This window comes from Nesoenas mayeri, assembly GCF_963082525.1.
Source record: "Nesoenas mayeri genome assembly, chromosome: 11".
Lineage (NCBI taxonomy): Eukaryota > Metazoa > Chordata > Aves > Columbiformes > Columbidae > Nesoenas > Nesoenas mayeri.
This window is the reverse complement of record NC_137563.1, coordinates 12,014,833-12,034,544: the sequence shown is the minus strand read 5'-3', so window position 1 is coordinate 12,034,544 and position 19,712 is coordinate 12,014,833. Positions and strand designations below refer to the sequence as shown.

Below are 19,712 nucleotides of genomic sequence, written 5' to 3'. Positions count from 1 at the left end.
ATATATATATATACACACATAGAGAGAGAGAGAGATCTATATATATAGATATGTCTATATATAGATATCTATATATATACATATATATATGTGTGGGGCATGTGTATTCAGGAGCAAGAGTACCACCAGGCCCCGGCTTTGGGATCTTGTGTTCACAACAGATACTGCACCAGCTAGGATTTCTGTGTGTGTGTGTGTGTGTGTATATATATATGTATGTATGTATATATGCATTTGTGTGTGTGTGTATACATATGTATGCATATCCATATGTTTATTTAGGTGTATTTTTGTAAAAAAGTATGTGTAGCTATATATACATCTAGGCATATATTTGTGCATGCATATATGTGTGTGTACATATACTTTTTTTCTATACATCCCTGTACACACATCTCCCACACAGCGCCTCCCAGGGCCCAGAGCAGCGGCTGTTGCCCACTGAGGGGAAGAAAAGCTGCATTTTTACTTCCGTTTAGTCAAAACACCCAGGAACACAATTCCCATTTGCAGCGTGGGGGCTCATCCCGTGGGACATGAGCCCTTTCATGGTCTCTTTCTTTACCTAAACCCAGCGGGTTTGTAACTTTTCAGAATTTGGTTAAAGCTACTTACACCGTGAGCTTTTATCAATTTAACTCAAAGCCATATTACCTACAGATATTTCAAAGCATGCAGGTTTGTTCCAAGAAGGGTTTTATACAGGTATTTCACAAGAACATTTACATTATTCCAAGTCAGAAACACGTCCTGAGGAAGAAAAAAAAAAAAGTCCAAGAAAATACTGTCTTAATCAATGACACAGCAACTTAAAATGATTTTCGATCCAGAACCCAAGTGCTCAGCCCTTCCTCCTCTTTCCTCAGGCTCCAGAAACCACTGATTCTTATTTTTTAACTACATCACAAATTATAGATGTGCAAGGGTAAATAGAAACAGCAAGGCCTCAGAGCTTCGTTCGAAGCATGTGGCACAGTATAAGACTTTTTCCTTTTTCTGTAACACGTGGACACTGATTCATATACTGGTTAATTTTCACTGAGTCAGCTGCCAGCAGCTTCACAAGCTCAATAATGATCATCTGGTGGGCGGTTGGGGTTTCAGGTTCAAAGCTCTAGCAGTAACAGACACAAGCCCAAAATGGGAGCCCGAAAACATTTTCACCAGTTCTTGCAATGAGCTACAGCAACTTAAACATATTTTTGCATTTTCAACAACTGGGCTTAAAAATTGCCATTGTAAATTCTCAGCAAAATACAAAACTGCAGCTTTCCCAGTGACTTCAGAGTGATGCAGCTCTTAAGAGATTTAGGGTAAGAATTTACACAACCATTAACACCTTCCCAACCATTTGACAACTTGTTGTGTTAAGGCCCCCAGTGGGTGAATTTTGGCTTTGCCATTTTGCCTGACTGCAAGCCACGGTTTTTCAAAGCCATAATCCAATCTACCTGAGATACAAGTGACATTTTTCATTTTTAGAAGCTCATTTCTAGCAGAGTAAAGTTTGCAGCTTAGAAGTTTGCACCTTAGAAATCCCTTGGGATTAAAAAATTAAAGAGTTCTAAGCTAATTCCACATTCAATGTTTATTTGTTTGTAATACAAATAGAATCGTGTGCCCAAATCTCACCTTAAAGTCCTACCCAGATTGTTTAAAAAAAAACCCTACAGAACATTCTTTCATCATCTGACAGTTAAAAAGCTGCATTTAAAATAAACAGAGTTTTCAGTAGCCTGTCAAAACAAGTGACATTTTACTGTCGGAGTATCTGCAACTTCTACCAAGGAGAAGCACCTTCTCAAGCAACAGCATTATTATACAATCAGTTGCTTATCATAAAAGATTTTATGATAGGACAATTTTCTAAAAATCAGGTTTCACAGAGATTTTTTTCATAATGAAAGGAGTAAAAATAATGAAAAAACTTCCAGTCTAATTCAGGGAGGCACAGACTCACTCCACGTGTGTCGGAAAAGCCAGTTTCAAGCAGCTCCAAAGGAAGGTTCTCTTTGGCGACAGACTACTCCATTAGGAAAGTACAGCATCTGGAATCCAAGAGTGCAGTTTTACATACTTTTGAGTCAAAAAGGTGCATGTTGATCATTGGAACAACAACAAAATAAGTTAAAAGCATTTTGAAATGTTGGGACACACACAAACACAAATACCCTATCCATTTTCTAGGTATCCATGCATGATCTTTATATATGAGCAATTAGCTACACAAAAACAGTGACTCTGGGTCATTTCGGTCAATGTGCAAGCTCCTTTTTCAAAAGTTGCTCAGTACTTACTGTAGTAGTGTAAATGAGGAGCTTGATACTTCAACTGTTATTAGATGAATATACCATAGCTGAATTTAAACCTGTATTTCCTAACAGAGCATTCCACACATCTGTAGCTCTTGATAACTGCTGTTCCAAATTTAACTAAAAAATAAAAATAAAATTTAAAATGTTACCAACATCTTCAGCATTAACTGAAAGGCATTAAAAGATGGTGAGGTATGAGAGCAATGGGTTGCTCTGTATGTCCAGACTTCGCTTTTAACCAACTACCACATAATTTCCAATTGTTCTTTCCCACCTCGCTCCAAGAGGTTTCAAAATTTGCAAAGCTGCTGCCTCGGCAGCCCTTTTGGAGGCGCCTTTTTAAATAACCACCTAAGAAACTCAGCTGCAAATCCTAGGCAGAGATGTGTATTGGATACAAAACATTCTGCATAAGTTACCTTGGGATTATTTGCCTTTTGTTTATAAAACCAAGAGATAATGATGCAATTCTTTTAATTAAAAGAAACAACCAAAAGCATCAGATTTGACTACAGAAAACCACGTGGCTATTTTTTTTCACCTCCCCCCAAGATCTGCATGAGAATTGAGGCTGCAGACTGAATCCAGAGGAACCCAAACCCCAAAGAATAAACAACTTCATGTTTACACGTGTTCTGCTGTCTGCGATCGATGTCGTCCCGGGATAGCACCACCACGAAAGATTTTACGTAACCTAGTGAAACTTCACAAATTCTTCCAGAGTTCTGGGGATCTGGTTTTGGTAGCTGATGTTGTAGATCCGCACTGCTCGGGCAGCCAGGCACTTGAGACTCAGCTTCATTTGAGTTTTAAGGAGTATTTCGGACACCCCCGTTGTACTTTTATCAAGAGGGGTTTTCTTCTGCTTATTTGTCATGTCTGTGTGAGCACCAGCCTCCACCAGGCTAATGATGATGGAATGCAACGTCAAGAAGTCGCTGATGGGCCTGTGGTACTGGACGATGATGTGGAGTGGACTATTTCCCTCATTGTCCACAGCGTTCACATCAGCACCACAATCCAGCAAGAGTTTCGTGACCAGCGCGTTGGGAAAGCTGCAGACATCGTTGGTGTGGAAGTCGTCGACCGGCGTGCTGGAGTTGACGGCGTGATGCAGCAAACTGGAGCCATCCCGAGTTCTGGGATCGAGGTGAATCAGGTTATAAATCTGCTTATTGATTCGCGACTGATCCTCTTCACTGCACTGGGTCTTGGTAGAGATGCAGACCAAGTAGAGAAAGGTAAAAATGTTGCATTCGTAGTTGTCCATGGCTGTGTGGATGTCGGAGTCCTGGGTGGTTTTGATCCGGGACATGCCTTGTTCAATCTCCAAGACGCTGCACCTCAGAACGCTCTCAATGTCCTTGGCCTTAACAGGCTCGTTTAAGTGGATCATCTGAGAAAAGACCTGAGCAAACCTCAGGAGGTCCTTATGAGTGTTCCTGTTGCCCTTTTGCCTCAGATGCAACGCATGGAGCCACAGCTTGATGCACTGTTCAAACTCCATGTTATCCGCATAAACAGCGCCCCGGTAAATAATGGGGTGAGAAACGTCGATATTGTCTGAGCCCAGAATTCTTTCTCGCACGATGAGCCCTTCCATGTGAAGGGCGTCTCTGTCCTGCCTAATTGACTCTAATTCCTGAGGAGTCCTGCATTCAGTCCTGTTTCCATATGCTTCAATTTGCGGAAGAACTTCCTTTTCAATTATATTCTCGCTGTCTCGGTACCTCTCCAGCATCGCTAAATATAAATAGTGGTAAGTCTTCATTATATCATAATTTTCTCTGTCATTTGCAAACGAGGCACCCAGAAGCTCCAGCGCTTCAATCCGGCTCCTCCTGTCGCAGTCGGCGTGAGCCAGCAGCAGCTCCACCACATCGGCCTTGCAGCTCTCGGCCGCCACCTTCAGCGGCGTCATCCCGTGGCCGTTCACCATCATTGCCGCCTTCCACTTGACCAGTTCCCTCACAATCTCCAAGTGACCGGCTTCGGCAGCGAAATGCAGCGCCGTGGCGCCGCAGTGGGCCTTAGCGTTGGGATCGGCATGCTGCTCCAGCAGGTACCGCACCACCTCCGTGTGCCCTTTGTAAGCCGCGATCATAAGGCAAGTGTTGTCGTACTTGTTGGCGATGCTGATGTTGGCGTTGTTTTCCACCAGGTATTTCACGATGTCCAGGCGGCCATCGAAACACGCGGCCCGCAGCGGAGTGGAGTTGGTCACCGTCGTGTGGTTCACGTTGGCGCCGTGACTCACCAGCAGTTTGACCACCTCAAAGTGGCCGGCTCCTGCCGCGCACCACAGCGCGGTGGCTCCATCAATCACAAAGCTAAAAATGGGAAAACAGAAACAAGCAGTTAAACTTACGCTCTTTTACAGGCAGCTGAGCAACATGCACACATATACCCAGCCATTAAAAGACATTGTACAGCCGTCCTGGTTTTGTATTTAAGGGAACTTTCTGGGATAGCCAAGGTAAAAGAGTGAGGGACTCACCAAGCACACAGGCCTCCGAAAGGAAGAAGCGTTGGAAGCTGAAATCTCCAAGCAGCCGGGGATTTCGCCACACTTTGCACAAGTACTTCCCAGGCTGCTTTGAAGATCCCACCTGCCAGCTCCGGCCCTCAGCCTCTGGAGGTCGCAGGAAGAACAGTTACAAGAATTCGAGCCCTTATGCCAGAAACTCACACATGAAAGATATAAAACTTAAAATTCACATATTGACACAAAAAACCCAAATTCAGACACAAATAACAGTGTAGCTATACAATACACTGGCCCTGGCAGCAAGGCTGGCTTAAGAATTTCGTCTTGTTTCACTTTATTCTCTCTCCCTGAGCTGCAAAACTGCCACCACTTCTGCTGCACCGACGCTTCTTTTTCAAGAGACTGCACCGTACATCAGCCCTGTGGTCTGGTTACACAAACAGAACTGCAGGAATAAAATAAAATTTAAGAAAGCACAAGTTCTTCTGAGCTGGGCTGTGTCAGAGATCTGCTTTGCATCACGGCTTTGCAGGGGACAGTTAACTCCAGCAAAGCACCACAGTTTCTTAAGCTGTTTTCATTCCCAAATCCAGCATGTTGTGTAACTAGAAAGATAGAGATTGATGTCCTTTCCATCCCCCTGATTTCTGAAGTAGCACTTCAACACAGAAACAGGCCGCATTCACGCTGTAGTTAATACACACTTAAGGCACATCCCAAATTACAGAGGAGGGACAAATACCTTGTTTCCATTATGTCCAAACAGACACATTTCCCAAAGCTAAAATATCATAAGATACCAACTTAATTTGAACAGTGATTTTTAGAATTTTATGAAGCTCTCATGTAGCTCAACAGGAATAGTTGTATTTGGCTGTTTGTAAATCCAACATCTCTAGACAACACTTCAGAGGCCATTTAAGAGCTCTGGCACAGAGATGCCTACGCCTTTTTTCACAGTAAGAAATTCCTTATTTTGTAAATAATCACATTAAAATACTTTTATATTTAAACAGAAGGAAAGTCAGGTCCTAGGATTTGTCACTGAACATGAGGTGATTTATGGGTGCACTACAGGTATATATTTACAAGTCAAAAGCCTGGCGCTCACCCAAGGGGAGCTGCTGTGCCACCTTATCTCCCGAAGAATGACAATAATGACAATAACGTGGTGCTGGGGGATCACATGTCTCCTCTCTGACTCCCACTGCGCCCATTGTGTCCCAGACAACACCTCCTTTGATCTACACCAGGCAGAGGCTCTGGTAATCAGGGAAATAAGAAAACCCTGCAGCCAAGGGGGCCAACAGCCCTTCCAACCGCTTTCTGTCAACAGAGGCTCTTCCTCTAACGAAATTCGGGGGGCAGAGCTCACCCTGGGTATCCTCAGCCAGTTTTTGTTTGTGAAAAGAGGGCTAGAAGGGAAATGGAAGAAAAAAAATAAAACATATAGGGAAGCAGGTTCCTCCTCCTTCACCCAGTGTTTAAGAACTATGCAGCCTTTCCCTGGGCCAGGTGGAGCTGCACAGGCACAACTCCAGCTCAGCAAGCAGGAGCAGATGAAAGATATCAGCAGGGATGCAGGATGATCCCTCTGGCTCATCCTTGACGTGAGCCACCTGCCAAACCTGAAGCTGTTCAAAAGACCAATTTACCTCCGCGATTAGTCAGCCTGGGGTTTTAAGGCTGATAAAAGGGCAAGAACTTGATGAGCACTGTGTGAGATTTTTAAAACAATGTTCCTCGTCCCTTCTGCCATGGCAGAACACCACCCAGAACACCCCTGCCAGGTTTCTCCGTGAACAGCAGCATCAGCACTGCTGATGGCACCTCCTGCCCTCCCTGTCCTCAAATGCCACATTTTGTTCCCAGCCATCCTGTGTGTTGGCTCCTGCAGCAAGAAAGGGACGTTCCTTGGGATGGCTGGATACTGAAAAACTCCCAATTTGTGCACACAACAGCCTGGCTCCCAGTGCGCGGGTATCACCCTGCCCTGACCCGCTGGCTGCTGTCACCCACAGCAGCGAGAAATGTCACAGAAAAGGCTGTTTTGGCACAGCAAGAGGGAATGGGAGGCAATGGGGAACTCAGTGAGGAGGCCTCTCTGCTGCAGCGAACATTATCACAGTTACAGCTTCCTCACAAGGGGAGCAGGAGGAGCAGGCACCAAACTCTTCTCTTCAGCGACCAACAACAGAACCCAGGGCAATGGCAGAAAGACAAGCCAGGGAAGGGTCAGCTGGACATGAGGAAAAGGTTCTTCACCCAGCGGGTGAAGACACTGCAACAGGCTCCCCAGGGAGGTGTTACGTCCCCAAGCCTGACAGTGTTCAAGAAGAGACTGGACAACGTCCTTGGACACACAGAATCATTTAGGTTGGAAGAGACTCTCAGGGTCATTGAGTCCAACCATAACCTAACTCTGGCATTAAACCACATCCCTAAGAGCGTCATCTAAACACCTTTTAAACCCCTTCAGGGACAGTGACTCCACCACTGCCCTGGGCAGCCTGTTCCAATGCCCGACAGCCCTTTCTGTGGTGTGAACGGTGGGGTTGTTCTGTGCAGGGACAGGAGGTGGACTCGATGATCCTTGTGGGTCCCTTCCAACCCAGAACATTCTATGATTATTCTGTCCCCAGCTTCAGGTGGGGGATCTCAGAAGGGAAAAGGTATTTATGACTTATAAAGCACCACGTGGGGGATCTCAAAACAGGCGTTTTTACAGGTGTCAAAGCAACTTCCCCAACACCAGCCAGGTGCGCCCCAGTGCCCCGTGCCGTGCCAGCAGCGCCGCCGTCCGCCGTACGTACCCGTCGAAGCGCACGGTGCCGGTCTGCTGGGTCTGGACGCGGTAGTGCTCCAGCAGCAGCCGCACCACCTTGGCGTGGCCGTTGCGGGCGGCGATGATGAGCGGGGTGGAGCGCTGCCCGCCGTGCTGGCTCACGTAGCCCAGCAGGTACTTGATGTCGCTCTCGGAGCGGTTGAGCAGCAGCGCGGCCAGGGTCAGCACCCGGCCCTCGCTCGCCGCCTTGTACACGTACCCGGCCAGCCCCTCCATCGCCGCCTCCTCCTCCTCACGGCTCCGGCGGCCCCGCTCGGGCCTACCGAGCAGCCCCGCCGCCGGGGCGGCCTCTCCCTCCGCCTCCTCCTCCGTCCTGCCTCGGTGCCCGGCGGGGGGCACATGCGGCCCCCTCGGGGTCAGCCGCCCCCCGGGCCCGGCCAGCCCTTCCGGGCCGGCGGCGAGACGGGGCAGCCCCAGCGCCCGCCGCCGCCGCCGCCTCACCCGGGCCCGCGGCCCATCCCCGGCGCCGCCACCGCGCAGCTGCCCCGGCAGCGGTGCCGCAGCGGGGACGCGAACCCCCGGCCCAGCCGCCGGCCCCGCCCTCTGGGGGGTCCCGACGAGCGGCAACGTTCGGCCCGGGCCCGGCGCCGCGCGCGGGGCTCCGCTACGGGTCGCCGGAAGGGCCCTGCGGGGCGCGCGGCGACCACGGGCGTCCGCCACCGCTCCGCCCCCGCCGCAGACTCCGGAAGCGAAACCGGAAGCTTCGCTCCCCGTCGCGTCCCCCGCGCAACCGGGGCAGCGCACGAGAGTTCCGGGCCGCGGGCGGCTCCTTCCCCCGCCAGCCGGGGGCTGCACGGCTTCCCTTGGCCTGGCCTGGCCCCTCGGGTTGGGTTGGGGTGAGCTGGGTTCAGCTGGGCTGGGTTCAGTTGGGCTGGGTTCAGTTAGGCTGTGTTGGGGCTGGTTCAGTTGGATTGGGCAGGGTTGGTTGGATTGGGTTGTGCTAGGTTGGGTTCATTTGGCCTGGGTTGGGCTGGGTTGATTGAGTTGAGCTGGGTTAAATTGGATTGGGTCTGGTTTAGTTGGATTAGGCAGGGTTGGTTGGATTAAGTTGCATTGGATTTCCTTGGCTTTGGTCTGGTTTAGTTGGGTTGGGCTGGGTTGGTTGGGTTGAGCTGGATTAAGTTGGGTTGGGTCTGGCTCATTTGGGTTGGGTAGGGTTGGATTTGGTTGATTTGTGTCGGATTTAGTTTTGTTTGTTTCAGTTTATTGTTTCTGTTCAAGAAGGGACCGGCAGCTTTTTCACCTGGACCGTGACCCCATCCCAGCCCCACTGTGTCTCCGCACACGCAGGAGCTTCATTCCGGGTTTCAGGGACAGCACCTCACTGCACGTGTATCACCTTAACCGAGAGCTAAATAACCCCCTGCTCACCTGCCTCTGCGCCCCCAGCACAGATCATCTCCCAGAGCCCCTCGGCAGGTGCCCCGCGCTGTGACCAGTTACACGACACTGAAAAAGTAACGTGAGACAGGACCCGCGCTGCTGTCTGCTGCCCGCCATTGTTCTCGAGGGGATACGGTATCCACCGTATTAATAGTTAATTTAGAATCATGAAAGTGGAGCCGCTGCTCTTTGTGGAAAGCTGCGTGCACTGTGGATGGGAGCAGGCGCTGGGCTGCGCTGCCGAGAGAAGCCTGGGGAGGCGAGAGTGACGTGAGCCAGGCCACGGTCAGCCCGGGGTGTTCAGTCAAGCAGGATCAGCTATTAACAGCCGCGTACGCGTGTTGGGAACAGCACGACAAGCAGGGTTCACAGTAAGTTTAAGTGGAACCTCTCTCCATTACCTCAATGATCTCCTCCACTTTTCAAGGATTTGTTTATTCCAGCAAACGCTGCCTGGGTGCTGCTCGTGTTCCCACATGGGTCAGCGTGGACGGCGCAGAGCGGGTCCATGAGGAAGTACTGACACTGCCACCGTCCCTCCCAGCAGCACCATGGAGCAGAGAGTCCGAGGTCTCTGCTCTGCAGCTTCTTGGAGCCTCCTCAACTACACTGGGTCCAACTCACCGCAGGCTGGACCATGATTCCACAGTGGGAAGCAACGGCACAGCTTTGAGTGATTGTCACATTACCACCCAACAACGAGGGTGTGCACGGAGAGACACAAACCTGTCAGTGTGGTCACCACAGAGCGCTCAGCTCTAAGCTGGTCCTGGGACGCCCTGAGCCTGCATAAGGCCCTGAGTTATCCACGCTCAACGTCAGAGTCCTCGAGCTGCCCAGGGGCAGATGTGAAGCCGAAGGGTTTCAGCACACCAAACCACTTGGCCCTGTAAAAGGCCGTTTCCCCCAAGCAGCAGCACATGTTAAGCCGTGTCTCCACTCCTCGTTCCAAATGCAGAAGCAATTCCTAATTTAGACCCTGAACTACAAGTCCCAGGGGTTGCAAATTAAATCCCAGGGGTTGAAAATCCTTCCTTGTCACCCACCTCTGCTGCTCGTCAGTTGTCCCGACCTGACAGCATTTATCCAGTTAAAACAGGGGAGAGGGAACAGGGCACGGCATTCACGTCTCCAGACTTAGCAGAGTAATAACGTCCCTTTGCTCCGTGCTGTGCAAGTGCAAAACACAAGTTTTTTCATTCCAGGGTAATAGAAATGAGACTGGCTACATGTAGGGATTTACTTGTGGCAATACACCAGACCTGTGGCAGAGCCGTGCTGTGCTCCACTGCCTTATTTCCATTAAACCTTGCACTTCAAACAATATGGTGATTGCATTGACCCTCAGTGGAAAAAATTTCTTCCTGATATCTAGCTTAAATCTCCCCTCCTTTAGTTTTAAAACCATTTTCCACAGTTGTCTCTCTCAAAGCTGTACTGTTACCTTTCCATTTCTCACTCTTCTCCCCTCCATTTTTTTTCGAGAGCTTTTCATCTAAAGAGCAATTAAGGAGTTAAATCTGGTCCTTCTCCTTTTCCTGTGTTTTAAAAGCAGTAGAGATTATCCACTTATTCGGAGAGGGAAAGCAGATAAAATAAGCTGCCTGGGGAGAGCGTGGGGAGGGGAAAGCTGCGCTTGGCTAAGCCGAGCCGGGCCGATCTGGGCTGTGCTGAGCCGGGCCGGGCTGATCTGCCCCCGCCCCGCGGTTCCCCCCCGGCCGGGGCGGTCCCGGGGCACCGGCCGCGCAGCCGCCGCTGGTTCGGCGCTGCCGAGGCGGGGCCGGGCGGAGCCGCGCGAGGCCGGGGCAGCCGGGCCGGGCCGGGCCGGAGCGGGCCGGCGCACATGCAGGTCGCAGCGCGGCGGCGGCCGTTCCCGGCAGCGGCCCCGGGGTCCCCCCAGCCCGCCGGGCCGCTCTACCCGGGCAGGTGAGCGGCGGGACCGGGGGCGGCGCGAGGCGGGGCGCGGGCACGGGAGCCGCCTTCCCCGGGGGTCCCAACCCCATCCTGCACCCAGACCCCCTTCTGCTCGGTCACCCCGTTCTTCCCTGCCCCATCCCTGGTACCACCACTCTGTCCCGGGTACCATCACCCATCCCGGGTATCAACCCCCCCCTCCAGGATACCATCACCCCATCCCCAGAACCACCACCTCACCCTCAGTACCATGACCCCAACCCAGATACTACCCCCCTATTCCGTGTACCACCCCCCATCCTGAGTACCAGCACCGTGCTGCAGTTGTCCAGCATGGATATCAGGGTTGCTGAGGTTTTCGGGGTCCTTCAGACCCATGTAGGGTTCCCCTGCTTGGCCATGGCTCCCACCCTCACCCCTGGCTCACCTGGGTGCCCCCGGCTGGTCCAGGGTTTCACAGCCTCCTCCAGGGCACCCAGACCTGTCCAGGGTGCCACCATCCTCATCCTCCCTCCATCGGGTTTGGACCATGGGCTCAGGCTGGTCCAGCTGATGCCGTTCTGGTCTCAGCACCACAGGAGAGCGATTCATTTGCTTTTCCAGCAGTGAGGTGAAGGTCTGGGGGTGCTGAGGGGTTATTTGATGGACGAACTTCACTGGGGTTGGATCAGGCTTTGCTCTGCAGAGGAGGAGGATCTTCGAGTGGAAGATGAAGGTGACAGCGTGTCCAGAGCATCCCTGTGCTTGAGTACCACCAGACTGATGCATTTTTTTAGCGTTTGGCAGAAGTGCTGTGGAAGTATTATGAATTTTGCTTTGTCATGCAAAAGTTAAAAATAGTTGCACTTAATTCAGCACTTAAGCTTTTCATCCTGCTTTTGAGCTCACTTCTCGGCCAGGATGAGCCTTCTTGCGGGGATGTGCCTGTTTTTATTAAGGATGCTTTCCCTTTGTTCTCCCTCTGCCTCTCTTTGGTCTCTCAACTGTGTTGTTATTCCACAGATCCCAAAGCCCGGAGATGCACTGGCATCCAGGGCAGCACGGGTTTTGGTTGGGGATGCAAACCTGGAATCTGCTCCCTGCCTCCTCGAGAACCTGTTCTATGACTTAAGGCTGACACTGTCCCTTCTGTCACCTCTAGGCATGCAGCAGTCAAGAACGAGGACACCTTCAAGACCTCCCCATTTCATTTGGATCTGTGGTTCTACTTCACTCTGCAGAACTGGGTGCTGGACTTCGGGCGACCCATCGCAATGGTGAGTGTGGCAGAGCCGGGCGTGCTGCTTTCCCTGCCATTAACTCATTTAGGGTGGGGAACAGGGGGCAGAGCCATGGTGGGCCCCTGGAGACACATGGGCTGTTTTCTACACCAAAGGGGCACCCTTAAGAAGTTGTCCCTGAGACAAGGACTGCTGCAATATTCTGGTGTGAGCTACTGGTATCAGGCGTGTTGTTCCAGTTGTGGGGAAAGTATCTGGGAGCGTTGTTCCATGTCATCTATCCCACAACTTCATCTTTTCATAAGAAATGTTGCCAGGAGAGGTTCCTGCTGCTCTTCCCCTTGCTGATATGTCCAGAGCTTGGGATTCCTGCTCTCCAGGGCAGGGCAGAGCAGAACCATGGAATCGTTTGGCTTGGAAAAGACCCTCAAGACCATTGAGTCCAACCATTCCCCCACCTCTGGCACTGCCCCATGTCCCTGAGAACCTCATCTCTATCTGTTCAACCCCTCCAGGGATGGTGACTCCACCACTGCCCTGGGCAGCCTGTTCCAATGCCCGACAGCCCTTTCCAGGAAGAAATCGTTCCCAAGATCCAATCCAGAACTCCCCTGGCACAACTCGAGGCCATTGCCATTACCCTCCAATGTAATTTTTAGTCCTGTCACCCGCATGTGGCAGAGGGATACGGGAGATCTGCTGCGGCAGGACTTGAAGACACCTCCTCGCTCGCTCGACTGTGCACCCACCTGGCCCTGCCTTCAGGCCGTGCTGCAGGAGCAAATGGCTGAGATGTAAATACGCTGTGCATTTAGCACCCACCTCCAGATTGCATTTTTAGGGACCCTCACTGCAAGAAGAGCTGCCCACCTTCGCTACGTGAAGTCAAGCTGACACTTATAAAGCAGCGAGAGTCCAAAGCCAGGATTTTCTCTAGCACTGTCTTTCAGCCAGTGACGGGGCTGTAATTGCGAGCAGGGTGGTGAGGATATACTGATGTGCTTTTTTTCCCCCTCCTCAGATAATCCTGCCTTTGGAGTGGTTTCCTCTGAACAAACCGAGTGCTGGAGATTATTTCCACATGGCTTACAATGTTATCACACCGTTTCTTCTGCTAAAGGTAAACCTTTTTTTAATTAATATTATTACCCATTGTAAAAACAGGGCAAACAATACAGTTTTGTAAAAGCTGAAAGTTTCTTAGGAACTTGTTGAACAAATGTTGCTCATTCTCAGACTCCTGCAAGTGAGCTGGCCCTGCTGTACGTTGCAGGTTTGCCACTCCAGGCAGGATTTGTGAGACCATCTTTTAAAGAACAAGGCAGTGACCATCTTAATACAGCTCAGTTTCCTGCCTCCACAAAGCCAATTGCTTCCCCTGGGATTTCCAGATTCAGGAGTCAGAACCCCTCACCATGGCTAAGCCAAAGTGTATTTTTATGCCAACATCCATCCATGACTTAAAAGACCTTATGAGGCAGCTGGAACTAGAATAGATTAGAATTTCTAAATTTTCAGTGCTTAATTACATTTGCTCTTCAATATCAGAATTGTATCTTTAGCGTGAATTAATCTAGTTCCAGCTGCCATCCACTGGATGGTATGAACCATTTATGAGGTTAAAGACTGTCGTATCATTAGAAATCTTCTATTAAATACTTAGCAGCCAGAAGATACGAGAAAGCAATTATAAATGTATTTTAACGTTCATTGGCTAGAAATTGAATATGTCCTAAGATGTAAAAGATTCTCTCTCTCCTGAGTCTGTCTGGGAATTGTTAGTTCCGATGTGGCCAAAAAGGAATTTTCAGGATCTGGTCCTGTGGGGGATGTGGAGGCTCTGAAGCTCAGTCTTGACCCATCACAGCTGATTTCTGCAGGCTGGGTACTCACCGACTTAAAATCTGCTGTCTTGGGCTTCCCTGGCAGCACAGCATGAATATAACCCAGAAAATACCCGTTTGTTATTCAGGGTGCATTTATTTTGCCCAGTGTCCCTTCAAGGGACATGTCCAAACATCCTTTTCCATCCAAAAGAGGTTTCCTGGACCTTTTGCTCTCCTCATCCTGACTCCTCTGACATTCGTACAGCAGTTACAGAGAAATGCAAAGTTAAGCCTCAAAATTAAATACAAATAAGGAGCTTTTCGCTGTTTACGAAGGGCAGCAAAGCTGATTTGGCAGCAGGGAGACGGGAGGCAAAGGTGGCCCCAGCTGAACCCCAGGCTGGGCTGATGCATCCCCGTTCCCAAGGGTCCCTTCTGAAGCCTGAATGAGGATTTACGTCTTTGGAGGTTTTCCCCACTTTGCAAACTCCTTTTGGGAGAGAAGCTCATGCTCCCTGTCCCCAGCCGGGCTGGCAGGAGCTGCCCCAGCCCCGGGTAACACCGAGCAGCACGTGAGATGGTGCGGGGAGAGCTCATCACTACAGCTGGTGTTCAAAAAGTTGTCTCGACCGGTTTGGCTGGAAGTTAGATATTTCTAGATACAGGTTTACATGCAGCTTCCTCTTCAGTAGCAAGTACAGAGAGAGGTGAGTCTGATTCCACGAGGAAGAAAAGAGAAGAAAAAAAGAAAAGAAAAGAAAAAAAAGAAAAGAAAAAAAAGAAAAGAAAAGAAAAGAAAAGAAAAGAAAAGAAAAGAAAAGAAAAGAAAAGAAAAGAAAAGAAAAGAAAAGAAAAGAAAAGAAAAGAAAAGAAAAGAAAAGAAAAGGAAAGAAAAGAAAAACCAAGCAGTTCAACAGAAGTCCTCAGAAAATGACCCATCAGCAAGCTGTGGTGGAGCCAGGAGCGCTGCTGAGCGCTCCCTGTCGCTGGAGGGCACAGCCCGCCGGCCGCAGCAGCCACGGAAAACAGCCTTTTTGTTCCTCATTCACCAGTTTTTGATCACATCTGGTGAAGAAATTGCTTGGAGTGCTCTGTTAGAAGCACTGTGTCACGGATAGGGTCTAAGCGTTGACTGAGGTTAAGGGTGCTGCTTTGCAGGAAGGTTTAACAACGGCAAAAGAAATGTGGTTGTGTTGTTGCAAACAGGGGTAAAGTCTGTACTCAAACCTGAAACCCGCATAGGCTGGTGGAAACCTGTGCAAGGTGTGTTTAGGGAAAGCAGCCACAGTCAGGAGCTCGTTCTGGTGCGGTCACAGCGCTTTCCCTGGGGACAAGGACGGTTTTCCCAGCACGGTGCCAGCTGTCGCCAGCACACCCGCTGCTGCAGCACAACCCACAGCTTTCTGTGGCCTCTCGCTTGTTTTTTTTTGATGATTTTTGCAAAACACCATAAAGTCCGAGAAGGCAGAGATGTGCGACAAGTTCTGGTATCTTCTCCCTGTTCAACACATCTCTATAATTTCAGCTCATCGAGAGATCCCCCAAGACCTTACCGAGATCAATGGTCTACGTCAGCATCATCATGTTTGTGATGGGTGCCAGCATCCACTTGGTCGGAGACTCCGTCAACCATCGCCTGATTTTCAGTGGCTACCAGCACCATCTGTCTGTGAGAGAGAATCCCATCATCAAGAACCTGAAGCCAGAGACGCTGGTAAAGTGGTTTTGTAAAAGCACTTAAAAAAAAAATTGCTTGTTCTTGTTTAAGAGCCTCCTGTTCCCTCTGCCCTTTTAAATCTCTTTTTGTTGCATTGCAGATTGATTCCTTTGAGCTGCTGTATTACTACGATGAATATTTAGGTCATTCAATGTGGTAAGCAATTTATGGTTGATCTAGCAGCCTCAGAACATAATACAAGGAAAGGCAGATCTGATCATAGATTAATATGTAAAAAAAAAAATAAAAGGCAGCTGATGAGAGCTGGCTGGGGATAATGTTCTCATAGCCAGTGTGATTACAGTGGCTCTCTCCCTTGGAAAATGGCCCGTTCCCCCTTGCTTTGTCTCTGTCTCAGTGATATTTCTGGGATGTGGCAGTTGTTTGATAGCTGTAGGGGCCAGGGGAACAGCTCATCTGTTCTCACCCCATGGCCACCTTTCAGGAGACACCCAGGTGACAGCACAGGTCTGGGGTAAATGCTTGTTCCAGCAGAGCAGAGGGAAATGTCTCCCCTGTCATGCTTTTCCAGTTTATTTGCTGTTCCTTGAATGCCATGAAGCAAACAAATCTTGGTCTTTTAAATAAAGGGCTCTGTGAGGTTGTCAAAATCCTGGTCCATGTCCCACTTCCTTGCAGTTCAGCTTTTACCACAACACAACACAACACTCTTAAACAGCCCCTTAGAGCTTGGGAGTGCAACAGATGCAGTTGTTCTTCAAGCCCAGTGTCTGACCTCATCAGCAAACTCAGGTTTTTCCTGCAATTGCCCCAAAAGTCTCATTATCTGCAGAAGCACTTGGCGAAGCCTCAGTGTAGGAATTGCCCACGTGCGTGGTTTGGATTGCGGGGCGGGGGGGCAGTGTTGAACACTTTCTGGGGTCACACCACCAATCCATGTGTTGTTTCTGTTTGCAGGTACATCCCCTTTTTCCTGATCCTATTTATATATTTCACCGGCTGCTTCACCCCTGTGGAAGAGGAGAGCAGGATGCCAGTGCCGGCCTTGCTTCTGATGGGGCCTAGCAGCCTTTATTACTGGTGAGTGGGTTCTGTCCGCTCTCGGTGGGCAGGGGACAAAGGCAGGACCGCAGGGACAGGGACACTCCATCCCCTGGGCAGAACATGCAGGTTCTGCTCTGCAGGTCTGGAAAATCACAGAGTCATTTTGGTTGGAAAAACCCTTAAGATCATCAAGTCCAACTGTTCCCCACCCCTGGCACTGCCCCATGTCCCTGAGAACCTCATCTCTGTGTCTGTCCAACCCCTCCAGGGATGGTGACTCCACCACTGCCCTGGGCAGCCTGTTCCAATGCCCAACAGGCCTTTGGGGAACAAATTTGTCCTAATATCCAATCTAAACCTTCTCTGGCACAACTTGAGGCCATTTCTTCTCCTCCTCTCACTTGGTACTGGGGAGAAGAGACCAACACTCTCAAAAATCAAATCAAATCTCATTGAAATTTGCAGCTGCTTTAGTCTTTGCAAGTTGGGACAAGCTCAGGGTCACCCATCAGCACTCCAGTCCCTTTTGCGGTGTTTTTCCAACCCCACTGTTGGTCACATCGTTATTCTGGACATGCAGTTCTCAGTCTCCACGGTGCTTGCTGTCTGCCCCCTTTTAAGGCCCGCCCTTCACCGCGCTGTTAGACAGTTCCTCAAGGATTTTGGGGTGGTCACCGGCTCCTGCAGCACATCCACCTGGTCGCAGGTTGCTGGTGGCCACGGTGACAGTCTCACAGGTTGTCCAGGGATTTTACACAGAGCCCCGGCTGCCTGTGCGATGGTCAGATGCTGCCTCTTCACCCTGCGGGTCCAGATCGCCTTTTGAGAGAGGTCTTATTTATTTCCCATCTTCATTAGCCTCATTTTCCCAAACGGTTTCCCTGATGGCATCCAAACAACTTTTCATTCATCTTCAGAGCTGATGTTCTCGCTTGCCCATGGCTTTGCCCCCCTGCTGAGACTCTTTTTATACAGTAAATTAATTTTTGATGGTCAAAATCATCAAGATGGTTTGGTCAGTTCCCAGTTACCCTACTGCACTTTCTTTAAATATATCAGCACGAATCTCTGCAGGTCACGTGCTAATGATTTAAGAGCCAGGGAGTATAATTCCCCCTTCTCTCTGCTAACACCCGCTCAGGACTGGTCACTGCCAGATACAGCACAGGGGGAACAGCAGATTTTTGGACTAAATGAGCAGAATGTTCATGGATCGGAGCCACTCTGGCTTTACTTCTGCCTTTAAGCATCCTATTCACAAACTGAGCCCAGCACCTCTCAAATCCCTTATTGAACACACATTTCTTAACCCATTCCCTTAACAGAGCCCAGTGTTCCATTGCTACATTTATTGATGAGAAACGTAAAAACCAAATCACGGGGTAAAAGCCGGCAGTGGGACACAGCACAGCTTCGTTTGGCTGGATCCAGAGCAGGGACAAGGGGGAGACGTTCACTCCAGGGAGGGCTGGACGTGCCCGTGGCACTAACCATTATTTTTGCTTCGTAGGTATCTCGTGACAGAAGGTCAAATTTTCATCCTCTACATTTTCACGTTCTTTGCCATGATGGCTTTAGTGATGCACCAGAAACGCAAAGGACTGGTCCTGGACAGCAACGGGCTTTTTCTCTTCTACTCCTTCATCGTAACGCTGGTCCTCATCGCTGTTTGGGTGGTCTGGCTGTGGAATGACAAAATTCTCAGGAAGAAGTACCCTGGCGTGATCTATATCCCCGAGCCGTGGGCATTTTACACCTTGCACATGAACAACCTCCACGCAGCAAAGGAAAGTTTATAAGTTTTGATATTTTAGAGCGATTTGAAGAAAAAAAAAATAATCTAGTTTTTCTAATGTAGATGTATTTCAAATAAATTCCTGACCAACATTAGGTGCAAGATGTATTGTCTGTTAACTAGACCTACCTAGGGAAGGGGTGTTTGAACAAAAAAGAAAAATAGTTGTGGTGCGGGAAGCGCCTGGCTGGTGGCAGAAGGGCCAATTCTGCACAAACACAGCCCAAAAAGAGCATCGGGCGGTGGGAGAGCTCCAGTGTTGTCCCCACTCGCATGTCCACACCGCCGGCAGCTTCTGCTCCCGCTCAGCACTTCTCCAGCTTCGGGTGACGGAGCTGAGCTCTGGCTGCTCCAGCTGCATCCGTGCAATGGTTTTATAACCTGTATTAGAGCCCTATGTGACAGAAGCCAAGCAGTACAAAAAAAGTTACCAGCAAAACACACTGAATAAAACATTTAGTAAGAGCTGAGTGACTCCCACTGCTTGCTGAAGAGCAGCTGTGCTCTGAAGGAAGAACCTTTATCCCAGGAGATTTAAGGACCCTGAATGTGTCATTGTAACAGGGCTGGGTCTGGTCCATGCTATAGTGGTCACTATGGCCACTAAATATTTTGTCTTTGTGTGGCATCAGGTACTTCACCCCCACACACGTACTAGTCCTACTTGCACAGGTTTCTTCTGGGGCTACTTCAAGTGCCATTGGATCACGAGAGACAGTGTTGCCCATTCTACACTCAGGAGCACCCAGCCAAGCGGCTGGCTTAGCTTTTGTTTTTTTTGAAGAGTGGGACAGGCCAAAATTTTAGATTTTTGTTCAGCAATTCCATGTATAATACTTGCTTTTCAACGGCTTGAATGTCAACTGAGCAGCAGAAGCAGAGCGCTGGGAGGGACCAGAAGCCGTGAGCAAACACGGCTGTTTGTCTGGGCTGCTCCAGAGCAGCTGGAGGCTCAGCCTGGCCCCACACTGAGCTTTAAACCCCAGAATATCCACAGCTCCCTGCAGCCCTCAGCATCCTTTCCTCAGCATCCCCCTTCCAAGTCCCAGCCAAGGGCTGTAACAAGACTCGGCCGTCCTGCAGGCCCTTTGCTCCCAAGCAGATTGGCTAAATAAACCTCAGACAATGGGGAGATTTTAAAGCCATCTCAAAAAATCCCTTCTCCTCTCAACCTGTCTGCAATGTCCCAGCCCCTCTGTGTTTG

General features: G+C 49.8%; 2 protein-coding genes across 3 annotated transcripts; one reads left to right on the top strand and one right to left on the bottom strand.

Moving 5' to 3' along the window:
• Window positions 1-1,732: 1,732 nt before the first annotated feature.
• FEM1B (fem-1 homolog B) lies at window positions 1,733-8,330 on the bottom strand. 2 transcript variants are annotated; one of them, XR_013922578.1, is made up of 3 exons: window positions 7,617-7,991; window positions 2,944-4,645; window positions 1,733-2,048 (listed from the first exon to the last, which is right to left on the bottom strand). XR_013922578.1 is itself a non-coding variant. In XM_080350890.1 (2 exons), the coding sequence occupies exons 1-2, from the start codon at window positions 7,862-7,864 to the stop codon at window positions 3,010-3,012; spliced, it is 1,884 nt and encodes a 627-aa protein (XP_080207016.1). In that variant the 5' UTR covers window positions 7,865-8,330; the 3' UTR covers window positions 1,733-3,009. The 2 variants fall into 2 exon arrangements, 1 of the variants encoding a protein (XP_080207016.1); XM_080350890.1 differs by having other exon boundaries at window positions 1,733-4,645; window positions 7,617-8,330.
• A 2,544-nt stretch (window positions 8,331-10,874) lies between these two features.
• Window positions 10,875-18,594, top strand: CLN6 (CLN6 transmembrane ER protein; the record flags this gene model as incomplete). The annotated part of the gene is made up of 7 exons (XM_080351106.1): window positions 10,875-10,957; window positions 12,087-12,201; window positions 13,187-13,285; window positions 15,517-15,705; window positions 15,809-15,864; window positions 16,627-16,749; window positions 18,224-18,594. 7 exons carry the CDS (start codon window positions 10,875-10,877, stop codon window positions 18,510-18,512), a joined length of 954 nt encoding a protein of 317 aa, XP_080207232.1. The 3' UTR covers window positions 18,513-18,594.
• Between the last annotated feature and the right edge of the window lie 1,118 nt (window positions 18,595-19,712).